This window comes from Portunus trituberculatus, chromosome 42 (genome assembly GCF_017591435.1).
Source record: "Portunus trituberculatus isolate SZX2019 chromosome 42, ASM1759143v1, whole genome shotgun sequence".
Classification (NCBI taxonomy): Eukaryota; Metazoa; Arthropoda; class Malacostraca; order Decapoda; family Portunidae; genus Portunus; species Portunus trituberculatus.
In genome coordinates, this window is record NC_059296.1 from 21,391,647 (window position 1) to 21,419,251 (window position 27,605).

Consider the following 27,605-nt stretch of genomic DNA (forward strand, 5'->3'; position numbering starts at 1 on the left):
TCTCTCTCTCTCTCTCTCCAAAGAAAGAAGCGTCCACTTTCCTCTTCGAAGGCGATATAGTAACTAAAAAATAGCAGCATAATACACAAAGACGACAAGTATGACAAGCTTGCACGAGTTTCCGCGGGGGCGGCACTACCACCCGTATATCATACAGGCGGGCTTTTTTAACATCCGGCGCGAAGGGGTTAAGTTAGTGTTACGACTCCTGTCCTCACAGCCTCCACAGCCACAACAGGATCATTTACCACAGTGACTGTCTGGAAGACAAGGAACAGTGTAGCATTATATATGGGAAGTTGAAAGCATAGATCCATTGGCTAGCAGAGATGCAGGAAATGCAGAAGTGCTGCGGCACTTACCAGGTAGCATCGCGGTTACTGGCTGACTGACACAGAGCACAGGGAGACATGGTAAGAACACACTGGATACAATTCTTAGATTTACTGGCACAGAAGTAGGCACAAGTCAAGAGTACTTACAATACTAGACACTGTACTAATCAACACAAGTAGCAGTGGAGATGTGGCAAACGTAGCGATGACCGATGAGGTGGCAGAAGGTTGGCAGCAAAGTAGCGGTGTGGTGACTCTCTCTCTTATTGCAAGGGTGGTTGGAGCTGCTATTGGACTAATTAACTGTGCTCACATCTCTGCAAATCAGGTTGAACTCATGCTGATTGACTCATAACTGAGCCAATCCTGGCCTGCCCATCAACCTGTGCTTCAACCAGCACTGTGAGTACCCCCTTGTAGCCACCAGTAGAGTTGTCATCCATGCAGCATTGTCACCACCAATTTCTCTATCTCAGGCTGCTGTAACACTGCCTCTCTCTCACACAATAGTCATCCTGACTATTTGTCATCACTGCTATCACACACATAATCTGTCCACCACTGTGGTCTTTTCTTCCTCCTCCCATCACTGGTCTCTTCCCTGTTGCTGTCTAACTCGATCCCCGGTGACAGTGTCAATCCTCATAATCCTTCCTCTATGGACGTTCTGTAATCCATACAGAAATGCTTGGTGCCATCCTCCGTACTCACCATGACCACTAGCGATGACCATGGTCTATCACTCCAGTACCTCCTGTGCTGCCATCTCCTCCGCCTGCCCAGGGATCAATTTGGCAGCACTTCTGGCTACCAAATCTGCCACATGTATAAGTAGTGTGGGTCTCGCCCCACTTGCACCTCCATCCACCCAACACAAGCCACTGGTTACTGCTGCCTTGCATCCATGAGCCGTTACAGTGGAGTCTGTGCCCTCACCTTCTTTCATGATCCAACAGTGTATTTCCAGTCCCTTTTCTTTGACATCGGAACCAGCCACGGGGCTCTCCACCTATTTAACAGTGCACTCAAGAAACAATGGCACTGTTTCCCCACATACCTTTGTTTGCATCATTCTGAGGTCTACACACACACTGCACTCTGAACCAGGAAATCCAGTCCCAATAGGCAGGGTTCTTCCATGTTGGCCACAAGGACTGATAGCTCTTCCTCAACGCCACCCATTGTGATTTTGGACATCATGGGACTGCGTAGCATCATGCAGTGGCCAGTTACACCACACAGCTGCCAGTCTAACACAGGGAGGTCTTGAGCTGCCACCACTTCCTCCCTGATGTAAGTTTATGCTGCACTAATGTCCAACGAGAGGACATAGGCAGCCATCCACTGTGCCTGACACTCAGACCACCAGTGCAGTGACACAACGGCACTTTACACATGGGCCCTGGGAGGAGTAGCCCATACTCCCAGCCTGGCCATATTTCCTTCACCATCACAATGTCTTAGAGCTTCTGGCAGGTAGTGTGGCGGTGACCCCACTATCCACAGTTCTCGCAGCAGGCCTTGACAGAAGAACGTGTGTGCACATCCCCGCCTGTAATTATGTCCTTCGCTCATCATGGCTTTCCTGGCTACACTTCCAATAGTAACCACTAAATTCACCTGAGCGGGTGACTCTTCTCCTCTGCTAAACTTGGATATGGTGAGCAGATAGGTGGCAGCGCTGCATGGCTGGAGTGATGAGGTGGTGGTGCTGGGTCACTTGAGTAGCTCCAGATGCAGTCACTCCCACTGTAGTGAACAGGAAGGCCTCAAACTCCATGGCTTTCGTCAATGCCTGTTGCACATCTACTGGGTGCACCAGTTTTACATAGATCTGCACCTGCTGGTTCCCCCAGTGCATCTGCCAATGCATCACAGAAGAGCACCATCACCATCTTTTCTTAGGTCACTGGATACGCGTGCCACACCAGCGATTCCACAGTCTGTGCCAGCTGTGTTAATGATTCACTTGGCTTATGCATCCAGCCCTTCAGCTGTTCCTGGTACACCTCAGCCTGGAACATGCTGCCAAAGTGCTTCCTCAATGCCTCTGCGACTGTGGTGTATGATGCTTGCTAGCTTGCCATCATATGTGCCAGGATCTCCAGTGCTGTCTCGTACAGGCTGGCCATCAACTGCAATGCTTTCTCTTGAGAGCTCCTGCCCTGTCCTTCGGTGAGCAACTCAATCTGTGCCTCCCAGGCCACCCGTCCATTGGCATAAAACAGGTGCTCCATCTACAAACCAGGGAGAGAGAGCGGAAGGAGGTTGTGGCAGATAGTGTGGTGGGTGATGGCGACATCTTCAGGCAGCTTGTACCATGGATGTGTTGGCTGCATTCATCCCACCTGCATAGCAGCAGAAGGGGCAGTGGGGAGATTCGGTCATGCCCAGCCTGTGCAGGTGGGCATTGAGGCGGGTGTGGCCAATCCTTAGTCTGGTGACTGCCGTGTCCAGTGCCTGGTTGGGGGAGTAGGTCCACTAGTGATGTCTTGTGTCCTGTCTAATGTGTTCCAGTGTGGTGTACTGTAAAGCGTCAGTCAGTGTTGTGTCCTAGTGTCGCCTGCAGGCTGTCTTGAGGTAAGTTAGGAAGTCTGTCTGGTCAGTAGCTAAGTCAATAGGGGAGGAGTGGATGTGTGCCTCTGCTGCTGCCCTGTCGGCCACGGTGTTTCCCATGACACCGACATGGGAGGGGACCCACTGAAGGTGGATGGATGTTCTAGGGAGGTCAGGTGGAAGATGAGTTGGTGAATGATATGAGTGATATTGTGGTGGAAGTGTGGGCGGTGGGATTTTATGATCTGGAGGGCAGAGAGAGAGTCGGAAAAGAGGGCTATTGAGCGAGGGGCAGCAAGGGTAGTGGCAATTTGAAGACTCTCTATGATGGCAATCAGTTCTTCTGTGGTGGTAGAGGCAGTAGCTGGTAACTGCCAGGCAGTGGCAAGGGACCTGGAAGAGATGTAAATGGCTGCAATGATGGATGGAGATTTAGTGAGGCAGGAGCCATCGGTGTAGATGTGGAAGTGGATGTGGTACTGTGAGTGGAGGAGTGAGGTGAATAGAGTCCTGCCCTGCACTGGGCAGCCGGCTTTGCACCATTGTGTGGATGTGTGAAGGGACAGAGAGACTGAGGAAGAGAGAGGGTAACAAGGGCCCAGAGATGTTTTTTCAAGGATGAGGAAAGGAGGAGTCATCCAGAGAATTGCAAAGAAGGAGAGGGCTTTGTCTACAAAAGGTGTGTGGGCTTGATATGGTAAGGGGCCATGAAGTGGCTCCCTACCATGACGAAGGAGGAGGGAGTGGAGGGCATGACACCTAGGGGAGGAGGCAAGTTTGGTGTAGGGTCTGGACTAGGAAGGTGGAGCGTCTATGTGACAGGGAGGGGAGGGAAGCCTTTGCCTGAAGGGCACAGACTGGGGAGGACTTAAATGCTCCCAGTGCTATACGAAGGGCTGAATTTTGTATGACGTCCAATTTATGGAGAAGTGATTGTGAGGCCACTCCATAAACCTCACATCCGTAGTCCAAGCGACTCCGGATATAAGTACAGGCAACCTCCGCTTAATGAACGGGTTACGTTCCTAAAAAAACGTTTGTTAAACAAATTTTTGTTAAGCGAACCAATTATAACGAGTTTGACCCGTGACTTGAACTTCCATTGAGAATAAACAAAGCGAGAGTGCATCATAGTTCAGTAAAAGGTTTAATGAAAGTAAAAATTATGAAGTTAAACATTTAAGCAGTTTAATTTAAGACCAAGTCATTATGATGTACACTAATGTATGTATGTAAGTAACTTTATAATGTTGATGATCTTAAATTTATGACGGGAGGGAGAGTGGAGTGGGAAATATGCTAACCGGCAACCTGTGGAATGTAAACAAAGGGCGCATCATTGTACCGCATGCAAAACTTATGTACCACATTTCGAAAAGGCTTTCCATTTTATCCATTGCAGAGTCATGAGTTCAGGTGGTTCTTTTAGCTTGCAAGGAAGATACGGTCTCACCAGCCTTCTTAATAGAGTCTACTGACTTGAAAATATTAGAGACAGTAGATGGAGTCAAGATGGTGGCGAGCAATGGTATCAGTTTTCTCGCCTCTCATGTCTGTGAATAATATCCAGCTTCACTTCAAGAGTAAGAGACTTCCTGGTCTTCTTAGCAATGCTAGGCGACATTGCAGGGCTGGTTGCAGGGCGTTTTGGTGGCTTGTTGAGCGAGGGAAGACGAGCTGCTGTTGACACTGTTATTGTTTTGAGCTGAGAGCGGGGAAGGGTAGGGGAGTGAGTGGTGTGCGTGTTGTCCACGAGAGGCGCTGGTGTATTCAAAAGCCTGTCAGCTTGCAGCTTTCAAACTTGGAAAAAATTACCTGCATAAAATTTCATTAAAGCGAGTTTAGTGTTTGTTAAACGAGCAGATGATAGTAAAAGGAAACATTCGTTGTAGCGAAATTTCGTTGTGTGAACGTTCGTTAAGCAGGGGTTGCCTGTACAGTAAAAATGAAGGAGAGTACACCTGTCTGCACCCCACTTGACAGCAGCCAGGGATTTCATTAAGTTTAGCCTTTTAATGCATAAGGTCGCCAGGTTCTGTATGTGGCAACCCCAGGTTAGACGGGGGCTATCCAACAGTAAGCCAAGGAATTTGTGTTTTGATTTTAAAGGGATCGGGGAACCGTTAATGGTGACCATTGGAGTGTTGGGTATTCGCCTTCTGGTGAAGCACACAAGGCTAGACTTCTGGGCACTCACTGTCAAGCCCCAACGGGCAGTCCAAGAGTGGACAAGGTCAAGCCCACGCTGAAGTGAAAGTTGAGCCTCTTGGACCGTGAAACCAGAACAAAGGAGGGAAATGTCATCAGCATAGATAAGTGCATGTGTGCCAGGAGAGGAGGGAAAGTCAGAAAGTAAGACATTGAAGAGTAGAGGGCTGAGTGGAGAACCTTGAGGAACACCCCTAGTGATTGGAAACGACCTAGAGTAGGTGTTACCAATTGCCAGGGAGAAGGATCTATTTGTTAGGAAGGACTGAACCCAACGTAGTGGTGGACCAGAGTCCAAGGCGGGCAAGTTTTTTGAGAATTGAGTTGTGTGAGGCTGAGTCAAAAGCACCCTTAAGATCTAAAAAAATAACTAAAGTGAATTTTTTGTGGTTAAATCCTTCCTGAATGTGATGCTCCATCAACAAGGCATCAAGGGTGCCCAGGTCAGGGTGAAAACCGAACATGTTAGGTGGTAGAAGGTGTTTGCGTTCCAACCACCAGGTTAGTCTATTTTGAATGACATGCTCGAAAACCTTGCTAATGTTAGAGTGGTGAAAATAAGGAATCTAGTGAAAGTGCAAGTGTTAGTGAACCACATCCCTCCACTAATGGGTTCACAGGAATCACACCAGATGTTTTTATGGATAGTGATTCATCCTCGGACGACCTCCCTCCTCCTCCCCACCTTTCTTCCCTCCTCTTCTACATTATCTATCACCAGACTTCACTTACGGTATGTACAAATCAAAATTATATATAAAAAAAATTACATTCAAATTTTTTAAAACTTGGTTTTGCTAAGATTAGAATGAATTACCTGATTTATAGGTATTGATAGACAAACTTTTTGATACTCGAACAACCATTTGGAACTAAGTTGAGTAATGAGTCTCCACTGTATTAGGGAAATTATTACTAAAGACTTTAGAGATGTCAGATGGACTATTTGATAAGGAATAGTTATATTGCAAGGTCTTAATTGTGCTTTTATATTGTGTATTGCTTTTTATTTCGTTTACTATTTGCCAAATTTTCTTTGAGTTGGTTCAGAATTACTAGACATTTGACGATAATAGTTCGGTTTGGCAGCATGCTTAACTTATGATAGATTGTTTCTTTATTCTTTAAATATGTTGTGTGAAATTGCTCCTAATTTATACATCTTAAATAGTTTACATTTGCATTTAACTTAATTGAATATTCCATTAGTCAGCCTTGCATTTTGGAGTTTTTTTTCAGTTACATATTTTGTTTTTATTGGAAAGCACTTGGGGTAAAGTTTTTCATTTTTTATGGAAGAGAAGAGGCAACAAAAGATGAAAAATAAATTAATTAAAAGAAAGATCCACTTTGAATACCAGTTCCCTTAAAGTTTAAAATAGAATTAGCCAAATGTCTGGGACAAATATCTTGAAACTTTCCTCTTAAAAGAAGTCAAGTTGTAGGAAGATGGAAATACAGACGCAGGCAGGGAGTTCCAGAGTTTACCAGAGAAAGGAATGAATGATTGAGAGTACTGGTTAACTCTTGCATTGGAGAATTGGATAGAATAGGGGTGAGAGGAAGAAGAAAGCCTTGTGCAACAAGGCCACGGGAGAAGGGAAGGCATGCAGTTAGAAAGATCACTGGATCATTTAGTATGAAAATAGCGATAAAAGATAGCAAGGGATGCAACATTCCGGAAGAGGCTGAAGTCAATCAGAGGAGGGGAATTGATGAGATGAAAAGCTTTTGATTCCATCGTATCCAATAAAACTGTGTGAGTGGAAATCCCCCAAACATGCATAATACTCCATACAAGGATGGATAAGGCCCTTGTACAGAGTTAACAGTTTGAGGGGATAGAAAAACTGGCAGAGACATCTCAGAATGCCTAACTTCATAGAAGCTGTTTTAGCAGGAAATAAGACGTAAAGTTTCCAGCTTTAGTTAAAAAATTATATAAAAGAAGAGGTTAAAATTATCATTTGTATTTGCGAGAATGAGTATTTCTTCCCAATATATAGAGATCTCATCCTTTACCTCCCGTCTCCTGGAAACCTCGCGTGGTTAGGATTGTTCCTGGGAACTTCTAAACTCTTGCTGAAAAAAAACATGAGGATCTGTTTCCCCTTAAATCTTTCAGGATTAATATTTTTCTTCATAAATTGTTGAATCATGACAACAATGTTAACATGTCACCCATCATATTTTTATCCTTAACACTTTTCTAGAGAGACTTAGGTCTAAAGTTATCAGTAATGAGATCACTCCTCATCTGAGTTAGGTAATTAAAACATTGGCAATAACATGCAAAGGTCATCATTGACATTTTATAGGCTAACATCAGGATGTTTAAATTTGCATGGGAGTTCACAAATCTGATTAAATGAAATGAGTGCCTTTCCTAATAAAGAAGTCTGAGGTAATTTGCTCTCCAACCTTCAACTCTGTGGGCCAAGAGAGAGGCTTAAACCCTTAATTCATTAGTCTGGCCCATCTATCATCAGGAACCATGTGTAAATAAGCCTTGGTGTTCTTGGCCAAAACCTCTGTAACACAAGGTCATTAGTATTATTAGCATCAAAAGCTGCTCCTAGTTATGGCCAACAAACATATGTGTTGGTCTGCAAGTACAGGAAAGTATAGAAAATCCCTGTTGAATTAATAGATGATCCCATATTAACTTGGGAAACAACTGGCTCTGGAGCAATCACGAGCCACCTGCCGCAGCAAGATCAAGATCAGCAACATGTGAGGCCTGAGGCGAGTGTACACATAGTTGGGTACACCATATGCTCCACGTGACAACTCCTGTGATACAACATGTGGATTACATTACCCACATCAGCTTCCCTGTCACCACTGGTGTCACTCTCCCTCAGAAACATTGAGTACCTGCTCACCTCCTTAACCAAACTGTAACTAAGACTAGTAAAATACCCTTCACTACTGAAGTGGAGAACTATACTCCTGCTCCAGAGGCTGAGAAGGGACAGAATCTTAGGAAAGAAGATCATCTCCACTACTAGGTGAAAAAAAAAACAGCCTTACTAGATGGATGGGGCTGCCACAGACAGACCTGTAGAGGAGCGTCTAAGTCGCTTGCTTGCCATCATGAAACATAGCTGGGCCTCATTCTAAGGCACATCCTTGACACAGTATGTATCTTACACATAACTTGATGAAAAAATCCGCTATAACAAGGGGAAAGAGTATATCTGGGGTTTGGTGACTTTTTTCTCTCTCCAGCTCCACACAGCCTCAGGAGGTAAAATTTGATTGTTGATTGAATTCCATTCATCCTTATATAGTAATGCCTGAATCTCACAGGACTCTGTGACCTTTATTTTCCTCTCTCCTTTTCTCACCTTAAAGTTTCATTTCTTCAATGAATAATGTCCACAGTGTCTATAATAGGGTGGAAAAAAAGAGCTCTTCTGCAATGTACAGGTAACTTCTGGCAATTTCCTATGGGCAGCTGTTTTGAATGGTGGTGACCATACCATTGCTGCATATTCCAGTATAGATCTTATCATAGTAGTTATGATCTCTTTCATCATAGCCTTATCCATGTAATTGAATGCCACCCTGATGTTAGTTAGTGTCATGTATGTTGAAGCAAATAGTCCATTTATGTGTCTTTCTGGAGTCAGGGTGTCTTCTATAATCACTCCCAGGTATTTCTCTTCACTCCTTTTCATTTTATATTCCCAAATAGGTCTTCTATTAGTTTTACCCATTTCCATTACATGGCATTTCCTGGTATCAAATTCTAATTTCCATTTGGCTCCATTCCTTTATCTTGTCAATATCTTTCTGTAATTCCATACAGACCCCAGTGTTCCTTATCAATTTCAAAAGTTTTGCATTGTCTGCAGATGAATTTATGTAGCTACTCAAACCTTCTCGTATATAGTTAATATATACAGTGGAGACTCAATATTCACACTTAATTAATTCTAAATGGCTGTTCAAGTATCAAAAATTTTATTATCGATACCTATAAATCAGGTCATTTGTTCTAATATTAGCAAAACCTGAAATTTATAAAAATTTTGACGTAATTTTTTATTTATTTTTTTTTATTTTGATTTGTACATACTGTAAGTGAAGGCTGGTGATGGATAATGTAGAAGAGGAGGGGAGAAGGGTGAAGCGGAGGAGAGAGGTCATCAGAGGACGAGTCACCATCCATGAAAATGTCTGGTAACTTTTCTCCTGGTGTGATTCCTCTGAACCCAACCGGTGGAAGATTATGGCTCACTAACACTTGCACTCTCACTAGATTCCTTATTTTCATCACTAATAAGCCTCTTTGTTGCCATTATAAGTTTATAAATGAAAGACCACTGACAGAATGCAGAATATTGTTGTTTTTCTCAAGACTGCGGCAGGACTAGGGATGTGCACTGGTATCCAGTATACCGGTATTTACTTCAGTATTACCGGTATCAGAATGGGACAATGGTGGCAGCGGGGAGGGAGAGGCCAGAGCTTTGTTTACAACTATGTGTGCAGCCTTTGATTACCAGACATTTTCACCACTAATAAGCCTTTGGTGCTAATGTAAGTTTATAAATTAAAAACTATGGACAGAACACAGGAGAATGTTATACTGACAACTGCGGTGGCACAAGTGGTGGAGGGGGAGGAGGGAGAGCCCAGGGAGCCTTTCTTTACAACCATGTGTGTGGAAATTTGACTATCAGGTGTTTTTTCAAATATTAGATTGAACTTTTGCCTTTGAGAATTGAAAAGTTTGACTATTAAGAAGTTTGAGTATTGAGTCTCCACTGTACTTGGAACATAATTGGTGCCAGGGAGGCAGTGGCATAATGGATAAGGTGGTGAGCATGGGATTGGGCAGACATCCATGCATAGGTTCAAATCCCGCCACATACCACTTTGAAGCTATATCATTTGTTGAGTGGTTTAAAGTTACGTCCATGTCACTATGATACCCAGGTTCTAGGTGGTTATACTAAAGATGTGCTTGGGTGGTGATGTGGGCCCTAATATTGGTACCACTATAAATAAAATTGCCTGTGCCACTGATGGGCGGAAGCTTAACAGTGCTTCCCACATATACTCTTCAAGTATGCCTACAGGCACTATAGGCCATAACAAAAAAAAAAAAAAGCACAGAACCCTATGGTACGCCACTGGTAACTGTGCTCCAGTTTGATGGGGTGTCTCTTATCATTGTCCTCATTTCTCTATCTATTAAGTAGTATGTCATCCAATTTAGGATACGAGGTCCATTCAAAAAGTATCCAACCTTGATCCATAAAGAAAAGAATTGTGTAAATTTCAAAAATTTTATTTAATCACCTTTAAAGTACTCCCCTTTGGAGTGCACACGCTTCTTCCAGAGGTGCTGCTACTGCTGGTAATATCTCTGGAATGCCAAATTTGGAATGTTGTAGAGCTCTGCTATCGTTTTTCTCACAATTTTCTCTCAACTCAAAGTGCTTCTTTCTCAGGATTGTTTTCAGTTTAGGAAACAGCCAGAAGTCATAAAGTGCTATGTCTGGAGAGTAGGAAGGGTGCCAAACAAGTGGAGTGTTGTTCTTGGCCATGTAAGCTTGGATTAAGTGGGCAGAATGAGCAAGTGCATTGTCATGGTGAAGTTGCCAGTTTCATGCTGGCCACATTTCGCACAGCATTAAGAAGGTGTTGCATAACCTCCAGATAATATTTATTACTTTTTGAATGGACCTCATATTTCTCTTTATTCCTCCCTTATGTTCTATTTTCCATAGAAGTCTTCTATGTGGTACTCTGTCGAAAGCCTTGTTGATATCTAGATACATCGTGTTAATCCATCTATCTCTTGCATGTACTTCATCTATCACTCCTGTATAAAATATTAGTAAATTTGTAATGCATGAGCTTCCTTTTCTGAATCCAAATTGGGAGTTGTTAATTATTTCATATCCCTCCAGATATTCTAACAATTTTTCTTTAATAACAATTTCACAGATTTTTCCCACAACACTAGTTAATGACACTGGTCTATAATTTAGGGGCTCAGTCTTTTTTCCTCCTTTGTGTATCAGGACTATACAGTGATCCCTCATATATCGTGGTTAATGGATACCAGAACCCCCGTGAAAGGTGAAAAACCACGAAGTAGGATTTGCCCCCCATAGGAATTTTGGTGTATGTGTATGTGGGTACCAGAATGTTTAAAATATGTAAACAGTATTTATACTTTACATATACAGTATTTTACTTAAATCTATTTAATTATAAAACCTTATACAGTAATTATACATTTACTCTCTCTCTCTCTCTCTCTCTCTCTCTCTCTCTCTCTCTCTCTCTCTCTCTCTCTCTCTCTCTCTCTCTCTCTCTCTCTCTCTCTCTCTCTCTCACACACACACACACACACACACGGGGGACATCGTCGATGGCGGAGGTGGTCGCTGAGCTCCAGAGCAATCATCTCTAATTCTACAGTTACCATTGCCTAAGAGTAACCAAGGTGGGAAAGGAGCTGGTAATGTTTGTCCCGTCTCCATATAGTCATGTTAACTGTTGATTAGCAAAATAATGTCCAGTGAAGGTAAATATAAACTGTAGCCTGCGTTTGAGCCATCAGCTGGTTTGTTTACATCTGCGCAACATGGCGGCCGTGAACTCGAAAGATGAATCAGACTTCACAGGGTTTCAAGGAATAATGGAGAAGAGCGCTTATGTGAAGAAAATTCTGGAGTTAGAAGGTAAAATTGAAAAACTGTTTGAAAAGTATGGGGCCTGGAAACGAGTTATGACAATGTAAAGAAAGACTGTGCCGATATGAAGAAGGAAAATGAAGCACTGAAAGAGGAAGTTAAGCTAATTAAAGTGAATTGCGAAAAATGTGGAGAATCTCTAGGAAAAGTGATGGAGAAGCAGGCTGAATGGAAAAAAGTCAGGAAGTGGAAAGAAAGGAGGTAAATTACAAAGTTGCAAGTCTGGAAAAGGAAATCAAAGAGTCTGGGAGAAAACTTTGGGCCTTGCTGAAATTATAGATCAACAGATCATAGAAGAGAAGATAGCTGAGAAAGTGGTGAAGGTTATTAAGTCAAATGAGACATTGGTGAGGGAAACTGTAGACAAAAAGAGATGTGTGGTGATATTTGGTGTGGAGGAGGATAAGACACCGAGTAAAATGGAGAGAGAGAAAAACATAAAAAAGGTGATAAATAATATCATTAATGTGGTGCAGGAGGAGGGAAAAGACCTAGTACAAGAAATAGAGGACTTCCATAGAATTGGAAAGTTCACAAGAGAAGGTATGAGGCCAATAAGAATCAAACTTAAGTCACAAAAGGATGTAGATGAATTGGTGGAGAAGTCATGGAGGCTAGCCCAGCAGGAAACAACAAGGAAGATTTGGTTGAGAAGAGATCTCGGTGAAAAGGAAAGAGAAATGTTAAATGAGTTGAGAAAGGAGGCTTTGAAAAAAATGAAGAGAGGACAGAAGAGGAGAAGAAAGAGTTTTCTGGAGAATCTTGGATATGAGACTGAGGAAGTGGTTCATAACCCAGAAAAGTACAGCAAGAAAGGACTAAAGAAACTTACATATGAGCGAAATGTAATGTATTCCAACATAAATGGAGTGATATCGGGGATTTTAGAACTCAACGATTACTTGAGGGACAAGAACCCAGATATTGTGGGTCTTACTGAAACAAAACTGAGAGAGGAGAAGACCTGATGATGGTTGGAGAAGGAAATATAATGTTTGGAAAAGAAATAGAGTAGGTAAGATGGGAGGAGGAGTGATGTTGCTGGTTAAAAAAGATATAAAGGTGGATCAAGTGAAAAAAGGTATGGGAAAGGCAGAAGTGCTAAAGATCAGAGCAGAAACTAATGAAGGAAAAAGAGGCACTACATAGTGGTGTACGTACCACCTAAGACAAATGCATGGTCAGTACAGGAATATGAAGAAATGATAAGTGATACAGGAACATGTCTGGAAGAAATGTTGGGTGGCTGTGAACGAACTATAATGATGGGAGATTTTAATTGTAAAGAGGTGTGTTGGGAGGACTGGTCAATGGAAGGATCAGAGACAACATGGGAAATACACTATTGACACTGGCAATGGAAAATGTGTTAACTCAGTGGGTCAAAGAAGATACTAGGTTTGGAGGAGAGGAGCATCGTCAAGACTGGACTTGGTCTTTAGTACAGAGCCAATGGTCATTGAGGAGATGAGGGTGGAGTGCCCTTTAGCAAAGAGTGATCATGCAGTTTTGGAGTTCAAGGTGATAGATGAAGAGAAATCTAGAAGAAATGAAGAATATAAAGTGGGAAGATGGAATTATGCCAAGACAGATTTTGGAAACCTAAAGAAATTCTTTCAAGAGACAAATTGGATGAAATTCAAGAGTGCTAAGGAGCAAATGAAAAGTGGAAGGAATTTATAAAAATATACAAAGAAGGTGAGAAAAATTTGTACCAATAAGACAACATAGAGAAGTTGGAAAGCAGGACTGGTTTAACGATAGATGTGAAAAGGCTAGAACAAGAAAAGAGGATGCATGGAAGAGGTGGAGAAGGAAAAGACGGATTAAGCAGTGGGAAAGTTACAAAAGAGCAAGAAATGAATATGTGTTGATTAGAAGAGAAGAAAGAAAGAAACAAGAAAAGGATATAATTGATAAATGTAAAGACCAACCAAGGCTTTTTACAGACATGTGAACAACAACATCAAAAATAGAGAAAGTATTGAAAGTTTAGAAGTAAATGGAGTATGCAGTGAAGATCCCAGGAAATGGCAGAGGCTATGAATGGATGCTTTCGGAAGGTATTCACAAAGGAGACTGCTTTTGACAAACCACTGGTAATGGAACAGAAAGGGATTATGAAGGAGTTTCAAGTAACTGTGGAGGAGATCAAGAACATGATGGGGAGTTTAGAAGTGAGAAAAGCTGTGGGACCTGATGGGGTATCAGGATGGATTTTAAGAGAATGCAGGAGCAATTGGCAGAAAAAGTTTGTGAAGTAATTGATGCCTCATTAAGGGAAGGTGTAGTGCCCCAAGACTGGAAAAGAGCTAACATTGTCCCAATCTATAAATCAGGTAACAAGAGAGACCCATTGAACTATAGACCAGTGTCACTTACAAGTGTGGTAGCTAAGATGTGTGAGAGGGTGGTGAAGAATAGATGGACAGACTTCTTGGAGAAAAATGACATACTTTGTGAGTGTCAATTTGGTTTTAGAAAAGGGCGTTCATGCACGACAAACCTGATATGTTACTATTCGAGGGTGATAGATGTAATACAGGAAAGAGATGGTTGGGCTGATGGAATATATCTGGATTTAAAAAAGGCCTTTGATAAGGTACCACACCGGAGACTGATCTGGAAACTTGAAATGGTAGGAGGAGTGCATGGCAGTTTACTAAAATGGATGGAAGACTTTTGGTAGGAAGAGAAATGAGAACAATAATTAAGGACAGACCATCAGAATGGGGATTGGTGGAGAGTGGAGTTCCACAGGGATCAGTGTTGGCACCAGTAATGTTCGCGGTCTACATAAATGACATGGTGGATGGGGTGTCCAGTTATGTGAGCCTATTTGCAGACGATGCAAAATTGTTAAGAAAAGTGAGATGTGACAAAGATTGCGAACTACTCCAGGAAGACTTGGACAGAATATGGAAATGGAGCTGTACATGGCAAATGGAGTTCAACACGACAAAATGCAAGAAAATAGAGTTTGGCAAGAGTGAAAGAAGAATCAGGAGTATGTACAAGATAGGAAATGAAGACATAAAACCAGTCATGAAGAAAAAGACCTTGGGGTGACAATTACCAATGACCTATCGCCAGAGAGACATATAAACAAAATAATTGGAGAAGTATTGAACTTATTGAGGAACATAAGAGTGGCGTTCGTATATTTAGATGAAGAAATGATGAAGAAAATAATTACTGCAATGATAAGACCGAGGCTTGAATATGCAACAATACAGTGGGCTCGAACTTAAAGAAACACATAAGGAAACTAGAGAAAGTACAGAGGGCTGCAACGAAAATGGTGCCTGACTTAAGAGATTTGACTTATGAAGACAGACTGAAAAGAATGCAACTTCCAACCCTGGAAAACAGAGAAAGGGAGACCTGATAGCAATATACAGAGTGATGATTGGCATGGAAAAATGGATAGGGAAGATCTGTGTATGTGGAATGGAAGAATGTCGAGAGGGCATGGGAAAAAACTAAAATGGCCACTTATAGGAGAGATGTGAAAAATATAGCTTCCCTCATAGAAGGGTGGAAGCATGGAATAGTTTAGACGTGGAAGTGGTCAACGCAAGGAATATTCATGATTTTAAGAAAAAGCTGGACATTAATAGATATGGAGACGGGACAACACGAGCATAGCTCTTTTCCGTATGTTACAATTAGGTAAATACAATTAGGTAAATACACACACACACACACACACACACACACACACATCGTCGATGGCGGATGTGGTCGCTGAGCTCCAGAGCAATCATCTCTAATTCTACAGTTACCATTGCCTAAGAGTAACCAAGGTGGGAAAGGAGCTGGTAATGTTTGTCCCGTCTCCATATAGTCATGTTAACTGTTGATTAGCAAAATAATGTCCAGGAAGGTAAATATAAACTGTAGCCTGCGTTTGAGCCATCAGCTGGTTTGTTTACATCTGCGCAACATGGCGGCCGTGAACTCGAAAGATGAATCAGACTTCACAGGATTTCAAGGAATAATGGAGAAGAGCGCTTATGTGAAGAAAATTCTGGAGTTGGAAGGTAAAATTGAAAAACTGTTTGAAAAGTATGGGGGCCTGGAAACGAGTTATGACAATGTAATGAAAGAGTGTGCCGATATGAAGAAGGAAAATGAAGCACTGAAAGAGGAAGTTAAGCTAATTAAAGTGAATTGCGAAAATGTGGAGAATCTCTAGGAAAAGTGATGGAGAAGCAGGCTGAATGGAAAAAAGTCAGGAAGTGGAAAGAAAGGAGGTAAATTACAAAGTTGCAAGTCTGGAAAAGGAAATCAAAGAGTCTGGGGAGAAAACTTTGGGCCTTGCTGAAATTATAGATCAACAGATCATAGAAGAGAAGATTGCTGAGAAAGTGGTGAAGGTTATTAAGTCAAATGAGACATTGGTGAGGGAAACTGTAGACAAAAAGAGATGTGTGGTGATATTTGGTGTGGAGGAGGATAAGACACCGAGTAAAATGGAGAGAGAAAAACATAAAAAGGTGATAAATAATATCATTAATGTGGTGCAGGAGGAGGAAAAGACCTAGTACAAGAAATAGAGGACTTCCATAGAATTGGAAAGTTCACAAGAGAAGGTATGAGGCCAATAAGAATCAAACTTAAGTCACAAAAGGATGTAGATGAATTGGTGGAGAAGTCATGGAGGCTAGCCCAGCAGGAAACAACAAGGAAGATTTGGTTGAGAAGAGATCTCGGTGAAAAGGAAAGAGAAATGTTAAATGAGTTGAGAAAGGAGGCTTTGAAAAAAATGAAGAGAGGACAGAAGAGGAGAAGAAAGAGTTTTCTGGAGAATCTTGGATATGAGACTGAGGAAGTGGTTCATAACCCAGAAAAGTACAGCAAGAAAGGACTAAAGAAACTTACGTATGAGCGGAATGTAATGTATTCCAACATAAATGGAGTGATATCGGGATTTTAGAACTCAACGATTACTTGAGGACAAGAACCCAGATATTGTGGGTCTTACTGAAACAAAACTGAGAGAGGAGAAGACCTGATGATGGTTGGAGAAGGAAATATAATGTTTGGAAAAGAAATAGAGTAGGTAAGATGGGAGGAGGAGTGATGTTGCTGGTTAAAAAGATATAAAGGTGGATCAAGTGAAAGAAGGTATGGGAAAGGCAGAAGTGCTAAAGATCAGAGCAGAAACTAATGAAGGAAAAAGAGGCACTACATAGTGGTGTACGTACCACCTAAGACAAATGCATGGTCAGTACAGGAATATGAAGAAATGATAAGTGATACAGGAACATGTCTGGAAGAAATGTTGGGTGGCTGTGAACGAACTATAATGATGGGAGATTTTAATTGTAAAGAGGTGTGTTGGGAGGACTGGTCAATGGAAGGATCAGAGACAACATGGGAAATACACTATTGACACTGGCAATGGAAAATGTGTTAACTCAGTGGGTCAAAGAAGATACTAGGTTTGGAGGAGAGGGAGCATCGTCAAGACTGGACTTGGTCTTTAGTACAGAGCCAATGGTCATTGAGGAGATGAGGGTGGAGTGCCCTTTAGCAAAGAGTGATCATGCAGTTTTGGAGTTCAAGGTGATAGATGAAGAGAAATCTAGAAGAAATGAAGAATATAAAGTGGGAAGATGGAATTATGCCAAGACAGATTTTGGAAACCTAAAGAAATTCTTTCAAGAGACAAATTGGATGAAATTCAAGAGTGCTAAGGAGCAAATGAAAAGTGGAAGGAATTTATAAAAATATACAAAGAAGGTGAGAAAAATTTGTACCAATAAGACAACATAGAGAAGTTGGAAAGCAGGACTGGTTTAACGATAGATGTGAAAAGGCTAGAACAAGAAAAGAGGATGCATGGAAGAGGTGGAGAAGGAAAAGACGGATTAAGCAGTGGGAAAGTTACAAAAGAGCAAGAAATGAATATGTGTTGATTAGAAGAGAAGAAAGAAAGAAACAAGAAAAGGATATAATTGATAAATGTAAAGACCAACCAAGGCTTTTTACAGACATGTGAACAACAACATCAAAAATAGAGAAAGTATTGAAAGTTTAGAAGTAAATGGAGTATGCAGTGAAGATCCCAGGAAATGGCAGAGGCTATGAATGGATGCTTTCGGAAGGTATTCACAAAGGAGACTGCTTTTGACAAACCACTGGTAATGGAACAGAAAGGGATTATGAAGGAGTTTCAAGTAACTGTGGAGGAGATCAAGAATATGATGGGAGTTTAGAAGTGAGAAAAGCTGTGGGACCTGATGGGGTATCAGGATGGATTTTAAGAGAATGCAGGAGCAACTGGCAGAAAAAGTTTGTGAAGTAATTGATGCCTCATTAAGGGAAGGTGTAGTGCCCCAAGACTGGAAAAGAGCTAACATTGTCCCAATCTATAAATCAGGTAACAAGAGAGACCCATTGAACTATAGACCAGTGTCACTTACAAGTGTGGTAGCTAAGATGTGTGAGAGGGTGGTGAAGAATAGATGGACAGACTTCTTGGAGAAAAATGACATACTTTGTGAGTGTCAATTTGGTTTTAGAAAAGGGCGTTCATGCACGACAAACCTGATATGTTACTATTCGAGGGTGATAGATGTAATACAGGAAAGAGATGGTTGGGCTGATGGAATATATCTGGATTTAAAAAAGGCCTTTGATAAGGTACCACACCGGAGACTGATCTGGAAACTTGAAATGGTAGGAGGAGTGCATGGCAGTTTACTAAAATGGATGGAAGACTTTTGGTAGGAAGAGAAATGAGAACAATAATTAAGGACAGACCATCAGAATGGGGCTTGGTGGAGAGTGGAGTTCCACAGGGATCAGTGTTGGCACCAGTAATGTTCGCGGTCTACATAAATGACATGGTGGATGGGGTGTCCAGTTATGTGAGCCTATTTGCAGACGATGCAAAATTGTTAAGAAAAGTGAGATGTGACAAAGATTGCGAACTACTCCAGGAAGACTTGGACAGAATATGGAAATGGAGCTGTACATGGCAAATGGAGTTCAACACGACAAAATGCAAGAAAATAGAGTTTGGCAAGAGTGAAAGAAGAATCAGGAGTATGTACAAGATAGGAAATGAAGACATAAAACCAGTCATGAAGAAAAAGACCTTGGGGTGACAATTACCAATGACCTATCGCCAGAGAGACATATAAACAAAATAATTGGAGAAGTATTGAACTTATTGAGGAACATAAGAGTGGCGTTCGTATATTTAGATGAAGAAATGATGAAGAAAATAATTACTGCAATGATAAGACCGAGGCTTGAATATGCAACAATACAGTGGGCTCGAACTTAAAGAAACACATAAGGAAACTAGAGAAAGTACAGAGGGCTGCAACGAAAATGGTGCCTGACTTAAGAGATTTGACTTATGAAGACAGACTGAAAAGAATGCAACTTCCAACCCTGGAAAACAGAAGAGAAAGGGAGACCTGATAGCAATATACAGAGTGATGATTGGCATGGAAAAATGGATAGGGAAGATCTGTGTATGTGGAATGGAAGAATGTCGAGAGGGCATGGGAAAAACTAAAATGGCCACTTATAGGAGAGATGTGAAAAAATATAGCTTCCCTCATAGAAGGGTGGAAGCATGGAATAGTTTAGACGTGGAAGTGGTCAACGCAAGGAATATTCATGATTTTAAGAAAAAGCTGGACATTAATAGATATGGAGACGGGACAACACGAGCATAGCTCTTTTCCCGTATGTTACAATTAGGTAAATACAATTAGGTAAATACACACACACACACACACACACACGGGACATCGTCGATGGCGGATGTGGTCGCTGAGCTCCAGAGCAATCATCTCTAATTCTACAGTTACCATTGCCTAAGAGTAACCAAGGTGGGAAAGGAGCTGGTAATGTTTGTCCCGTCTCCATATAGTCATGTTAACTGTTGATTAGCAAAATAATGTCCAGGGAAGGTAAATATAAACTGTAGCCTGCGTTTGAGCCATCAGCTGGTTTGTTTACATCTGCGCAACATGGCGGCCGTGAACTCGAAAGATGAATCAGACTTCACAGGATTTCAAGGAATAATGGAGAAGAGCGCTTATGTGAAGAAAATTCTGGAGTTGGAAGGTAAAATTGAAAAACTGTTTGAAAAGTATGGGGGCCTGGAAACGAGTTATGACAATGTAATGAAAGAGTGTGCCGATATGAAGAAGGAAAATGAAGCACTGAAAGAGGAAGTTAAGCTAATTAAAGTGAATTGCGAAAAATGTGGAGAATCTCTAGGAAAAGTGATGGAGAAGCAGGCTGAATGGAAAAAAGTCAGGAAGTGGAAAGAAAGGAGGTAAATTACAAAGTTGCAAGTCTGGAAAAGGAAATCAAAGAGTCTGGGAGAAAACTTTGGGCCTTGCTGAAATTATAGATCAACAGATCATAGAAGAGAAGATTGCTGAGAAAGTGGTGAAGGTTATTAAGTCAAATGAGACATTGGTGAGGAAACTGTAGACAAAAGAGATGTGTGGTGATATTTGGTGTGGAGGAGGATAAGACACCGAGTAAAATGGAGAGAGAAAAACATAAAAAGGTGATAAATAATATCATTAATGTGGTGCAGGAGGAGGAAAAGACCTAGTACAAGAAATAGAGGACTTCCATAGAATTGGAAAGTTCACAAGAGAAGGTATGAGGCCAATAAGAATCAAACTTAAGTCACAAAAGGATGTAGATGAATTGGTGGAGAAGTCATGGAGGCTAGCCCAGCAGGAAACAACAAGGAAGATTTGGTTGAGAAGAGATCTCGGTGAAAAGGAAGAGAAATGTTAAATGAGTTGAGAAAGGAGGCTTTGAAAAAAATGAAGAGAGGACAGAAGAGGAGAAGAAAGAGTTTTCTGGAGAATCTTGGATATGAGACTGAGGAAGTGGTTCATAACCCAGAAAAGTACAGCAAGAAAGGACTAAAGAAACTTACGTATGAGCGGAATGTAATGTATTCCAACATAAATGGAGTGATATCGGGATTTTAGAACTCAACGATTACTTGAGGACAAGAACCCAGATATTGTGGGTCTTACTGAAACAAAACTGAGAGAGGAGAAGACCTGATGATGGTTGGAGAAGGAAATATAATGTTTGGAAAAGAAATAGAGTAGGTAAGATGGGAGGAGGAGTGATGTTGCTGGTTAAAAAGATATAAAGGTGGATCAAGTGAAAGAAGGTATGGGAAAGGCAGAAGTGCTAAAGATCAGAGCAGAAACTAATGAAGGAAAAAGAGGCACTACATAGTGGTGTACGTACCACCTAAGACAAATGCATGGTCAGTACAGGAATATGAAGAAATGATAAGTGATACAGGAACATGTCTGGAAGAAATGTTGGGTGGCTGTGAACGAACTATAATGATGGGAGATTTTAATTGTAAAGAGGTGTGTTGGGAGGACTGGTCAATGGAAGGATCAGAGACAACATGGGAAATACACTATTGACACTGGCAATGGAAAATGTGTTAACTCAGTGGGTCAAAGAAGATACTAGGTTTGGAGGAGAGGAGCATCGTCAAGACTGGACTTGGTCTTTAGTACAGAGCCAATGGTCATTGAGGAGATGAGGGTGGAGTGCCCTTTAGCAAAGAGTGATCATGCAGTTTTGGAGTTCAAGGTGATAGATGAAGAGAAATCTAGAAGAAATGAAGAATATAAAGTGGGAAGATGGAATTATGCCAAGACAGATTTTGGAAACCTAAAGAAATTCTTTCAAGAGACAAATTGGATGAAATTCAAGAGTGCTAAGGAGCAAATGAAAAGTGGAAGGAATTTATAAAAATATACAAAGAAGGTGAGAAAAATTTGTACCAATAAGACAACATAGAGAAGTTGGAAAGCAGGACTGGTTTAACGATAGATGTGAAAAGGCTAGAACAAGAAAAGAGGATGCATGGAAGAGGTGGAGAAGGAAAAGACGGATTAAGCAGTGGGAAAGTTACAAAAGAGCAAGAAATGAATATGTGTTGATTAGAAGAGAAGAAAGAAAGAAACAAGAAAAGGATATAATTGATAAATGTAAAGACCAACCAAGGCTTTTTACAGACATGTGAACAACAACATCAAAAATAGAGAAAGTATTGAAAGTTTAGAAGTAAATGGAGTATGCAGTGAAGATCCCAGGAAATGGCAGAGGCTATGAATGGATGCTTTCGGAAGGTATTCACAAAGGAGACTGCTTTTGACAAACCACTGGTAATGGAACAGAAAGGGATTATGAAGGAGTTTCAAGTAACTGTGGAGGAGATCAAGAATATGATGGGGAGTTTAGAAGTGAGAAAAGCTGTGGGACCTGATGGGGTATCAGGATGGATTTTAAGAGAATGCAGGAGCAACTGGCAGAAAAAGTTTGTGAAGTAATTGATGCCTCATTAAGGGAAGGTGTAGTGCCCCAAGACTGGAAAAGAGCTAACATTGTCCCAATCTATAAATCAGGTAACAAGAGAGACCCATTGAACTATAGACCAGTGTCACTTACAAGTGTGGTAGCTAAGATGTGTGAGAGGGTGGTGAAGAATAGATGGACAGACTTCTTGGAGAAAAATGACATACTTTGTGAGTGTCAATTTGGTTTTAGAAAAGGGCGTTCATGCACGACAAACCTGATATGTTACTATTCGAGGGTGATAGATGTAATACAGGAAAGAGATGGTTGGGCTGATGGAATATATCTGGATTTAAAAAAGGCCTTTGATAAGGTACCACACCGGAGACTGATCTGGAAACTTGAAATGGTAGGAGGAGTGCATGGCAGTTTACTAAAATGGATGGAAGACTTTTGGTAGGAAGAGAAATGAGAACAATAATTAAGGACAGACCATCAGAATGGGGCTTGGTGGAGAGTGGAGTTCCACAGGGATCAGTGTTGGCACCAGTAATGTTCGCGGTCTACATAAATGACATGGTGGATGGGGTGTCCAGTTATGTGAGCCTATTTGCAGACGATGCAAAATTGTTAAGAAAAGTGAGATGTGACAAAGATTGCGAACTACTCCAGGAAGACTTGGACAGAATATGGAAATGGAGCTGTACATGGCAAATGGAGTTCAACACGACAAAATGCAAGAAAATAGAGTTTGGCAAGAGTGAAAGAAGAATCAGGAGTATGTACAAGATAGGAAATGAAGACATAAAACCAGTCATGAAGAAAAAGACCTTGGGGTGACAATTACCAATGACCTATCGCCAGAGAGACATATAAACAAAATAATTGGAGAAGTATTGAACTTATTGAGGAACATAAGAGTGGCGTTCGTATATTTAGATGAAGAAATGATGAAGAAAATAATTACTGCAATGATAAGACCGAGGCTTGAATATGCAACAATACAGTGGGCTCGAACTTAAAGAAACACATAAGGAAACTAGAGAAAGTACAGAGGGCTGCAACAAAATGGTGCCTGACTTAAGAGATTTGACTTATGAAGACAGACTGAAAAGAATGCAACTTCCGACCCTGGAAAACAGAAGAGAAAGGGAGACCTGATAGCAATATACAGAGTGATGATTGGCATGGAAAAATGGATAGGGAAGATCTGTGTATGTGGAATGAAAGAATGTCGAGAGGGCATGGGAAAAACTAAAATGGCCACTTATAGGAGAGATGTGAAAAAATATAGCTTCCCTCATAGAAGGATGGAAGCATGGAATAGTTTAGACGTGGAAGTGGTCAACGCAAGGAATATTCATGATTTTAAGAAAAAGCTGGACATTAGTAGATATGGAGACGGGACAGTACGAGCATAGCTCCTTTCCCGTATGTTACAATTAGGTAAATTAGGTAAATACACACACACACACACACACACACGATACATAACACTCTTCTGCCCTCTTTGATCATATGCAAAAGTTTAACTTTTTCACTGATGGTCATCATCTTCCTCTTCCTCTTGGGCTTACTAGAGGAAGCTTTCTCAGGGGCAGGGGCACAGGGCTTAGGTGGTATTGTAAGGGCTTAACGAATCACTACTTAAACAAAAAAAGTTATCGTGAACACAACAACAAGATACAGTATGCGAAACAGTCAGCATCATGGACGAGACTGGCAAGATGGAACGAGGCATTCAAAATGGGTCTAATATGAGCATCCGTGACATCAGTGGGTTCACAAGTGGTCAGAGCGGGGGCGTTGGTTCAGTTAGCAAGCTGCCGGGTAGATGTTCACATGTTTTTCTCTCTCCCATTCTCTCTCTGTTCCGCGCCAACATCGGTCACAATGCCGAGTTGTGCAGTGCATGACTGTTTTAATTATCAGTATTATATAATATGTAGTATGTGATAGATGAAAACCATTATTTTTTTTTTCCTGGTAATTTTGCCCCTTTAAGACTGTATTGATATACAGTATGTTTTTATTTTTGGGCCACCAACCGGTTTGTTGATACCTGTGCCTGCCGTTGGGAGAGATGACTGGCCGAGAGAGTTTCATGATGATGTGTCCTTATGTAAGTACGATGAGGGAAGATGAAACACACGAGGAAGCTTATACCTCTATTGAAAATAACCACACACACACACAACAAAGAAAACCGAGCACCCACGCCTTGCCTTGCAGATGAGATGATGTTGCATCCTTTTCCAAGGTGTGGACGGTCAGAGAATGAGAGCGAGAGAGGGTGAATGCGAGCCGGCCTGACCTGAGGGGCGCTGGGTCACGACCTCGGTGATTGGCTGACCCAACCCAGCGCCATGACGTCAAATAGAAGGTTCAAACTGATTGGGTCCGGCACCATGAAATGAGGAAGGTGTGGTGACAGTGGAATGTGTGTATGGAATGTTCGCGCTGCGTGAGATGGTGCAATCGCCGTTGGCTAATATATAGAAAATGAAATGTATGATGAAGAAAATATTACAATGGATGATATACAGGAAGACACACGATTTTGATACAAGACATTAGTAAATTTCTGATGTCTAGTTATTGAGAGGTCTTCATTCAGTTACTTGTGTAGATATAAATTGCCTCAGTTATATATGTAACGTAAAAATGAAATAATAATAATAATAATAATAATAATAACGAAAACAGCAACACTATATTGATATTAATAATAATAAGAACTAAAGTTTAATAATAGTAATAATAATAATAATAATAATTAATAACAGCAAGAGTATTGATATCATTAAATATGATAATGATGCAATGGCCAAAGAGAGTGCTCTGACAGTTGAGAGAGAGAGAGAGAGAGAGAGAGAGAGAGAGAGAGAGAGAGAGACCTGCTGGCAAGTAGAGTATGTGGGGCGGTAATAGGAGGCAGAGAAGCCTTCACAAAATTTGTCACCTGTGCCAGATAATTATGATTTGCTCAGTGGGCAGAGGGAGAGCGTGAGGTTTCCATACAAGAAAGACACATCCTGGGAGGAAGCTCCCCTGTTGGTGAGCCCACTGACTTCACTAGCCCCAGCTCTTTTCCCCTTAGAGCTGTGTGTAGGTCGACCTTCTATTCTATGGGCCTTGGATAAAACAAGGAAAGATGTTGAGTGAGGCTGCATATGTATACGAACAATACATATACAGTGCTTTACGTACATTTTCGTTGTTATTACACACCAACTTACCGAATTACTATACATACAGTATTTGTAAGTGACGCCACAGACCCCGTGATATAGCGAAAAATCGGCAGAACGTATCTACGAGTATATATAAAAACCGCGAAACAGTGAAGCTGCGAAAGTCGAACCGCGAAATAGTGAGGGAACACTGTATATCAAGACTATATTTGTCCTTTTCCATTCCTCTTGATACTAATGGGAAGGCTGACGGTGCAACAATAATAATACCAATAATTAAATAATGATGCATGCAAGTAAAAGTACTGGAAAAAGATGCATCCAATATGCTGTTAAATACAGTACTTCATGTGGATGATTAGGAGCTAAGGTGGATGGATAGATTGGGGAAATATGTGAAGAACTATTTCTCAATTAAAGTATACAGAGAAACTCAACTATCATGTAATGTCATAACCTGATAGTTTTTGAGTGACTGGCATGTGATAGCAGTAATTTCATGTATGATATAGACATATGTGCAACTTTTTAAGCATATGCGATAACAATAAAATGTGATAGTGGAAGGCATAATAGCAGAGGGTTAAGTGTAGATTCACAGGGATTCAAGGTAGCTGTATTAGTGTATAGTCTACTCTAGTCTAAGTATGAATGCAGAATGGATGCATAAATAAGCATAGGAGGGAAGAGATGAGCAAAAGTTATGAAGTATGAAGCTAAGAAGTATTTGGTGGAGAGGGATAGGGAAGAGGCAGAAATGAGAATGAGAAGACTATTTTGGACTATCATATCTCAATACTATTGTGGTGATACATGTATGTTAAATATAGGGGCATACAAACTATCTATGGATGCAATGTGGAAGTATGAGAAAGCATAGGAGTAGGGTGTGTACAACCACAAATTCAAACTGATGCTACTGAACAAATACCCACACAGTGTTTTTTTCTTTTTTGATAAAAAAAGAAAAGAAAACTTTTTAGTATTTCAATTCAGCATCAATTGATCAGCCAGAAAGTTCCTAAATTTTGGATTCTGAACTTTTGGACTTTTACCGTACACTGGATACACTTTGATTTGATTTGTACATATTATTTTTTACATGTGTTTGTCACCCGCATGGCATAACAGGGCTCACATGTGATACAGTGCTTCTCTTCTGTCCCTACAGGTCTCTCCCAGAAATTGATGGCCTCAGTAAGGAAACCGTACTTACCTCCTGGATGGCCAAGTTTGACATGATAATAAAAGGTAAGTATACAGAATCATCTCTTCTGTGTTACTATTGTCACTGCTGTTGATAGCCCTTACATATGACAATTATTAATATGGCTAGTTCTAGAGCACTTTGAAATTGTTGAAAACTGTTCCTGAGCATACCAAACAAAGCCTTATCAGCTGTCATTTTGGCTCTGACTCACACATCATCCTGTTTTTTGTTGCTCTTTAACCTGCACATCCATGTCCTTTCACCCCAATAAGTTATCAATATAGGTAAGGAAAAGGAATGCACACTAATATCTGGATCATTGACCTAAAGAGATCTGGTCTGCAAATAAAGATGATCTCTGAACAAATTATAGTGTGTCCATGGAGTGTCTGTCATCCATATAATCTTGCCCACAAGGAGTGGCCTGGCAAAGCCAAAAAGACAGATATTCACTTCCAGGTATAGCACAAATTAAGAGTCAAACCCAGATATGGTAACATGAAAATGAAAAAAAAAAGCAACCTATATATGTTTGGTAAGTGCTTTGTGAGAACTGTTGATAGGTGCATCTTCAGTCACAGCCCTGTGACTAAACCAGGGCTGTGGAGTCTTTACTCAAAACACCCGGCTCTGACTCCGACCCTTATGTATAATGGCTTTTAAAAATGCATTTTATAACTACAGACAATCTTTTAACCCCAAATCTGTAAAGGTTGAGGTTTGCCTATGGACAGTTATTTACATTGGAGGGCTAACAAGGTTGTTTTATCGTATACATAGGTAATGCTATTTCTTGCATTTCAAATAGTTGGACGGCATATTTAGCTCTTGATCCACACATTATGTATTTTTAAAGATTCAAGGAATTTTTGGCTTCAGCCAGTTATTTACATTGGAAGGCTAGGAAGTTCATTTCATTGTATAGATAATGTTATTTCTTGCATTTTGAATCATTGGATGGCATAAGTAACTTAATTTTCACATTATGACTGGTATTGAGAAACGTGAACCTAAACCTTATACCTAAAACACTCCACCATGTAGGTAAAATGCTAAC

General features: G+C 41.0%; 1 protein-coding gene across 19 annotated transcripts in view; it reads left to right on the plus strand.

Moving 5' to 3' along the window:
- Positions 1-27,605, plus strand: part of LOC123517573 (calcium-dependent secretion activator-like) — a 1,686,808-nt gene that overhangs the window by 260,853 nt on the left and 1,398,350 nt on the right. For all 19 annotated transcript variants that reach the window (XM_045277817.1, XM_045277814.1, XM_045277824.1 and 16 more), the window contains one exon: positions 26,510-26,589. In XM_045277817.1, the coding sequence (XP_045133752.1) occupies positions 26,510-26,589 (80 nt within the window). The remainder of the gene's footprint in view (positions 1-26,509; positions 26,590-27,605) is intronic.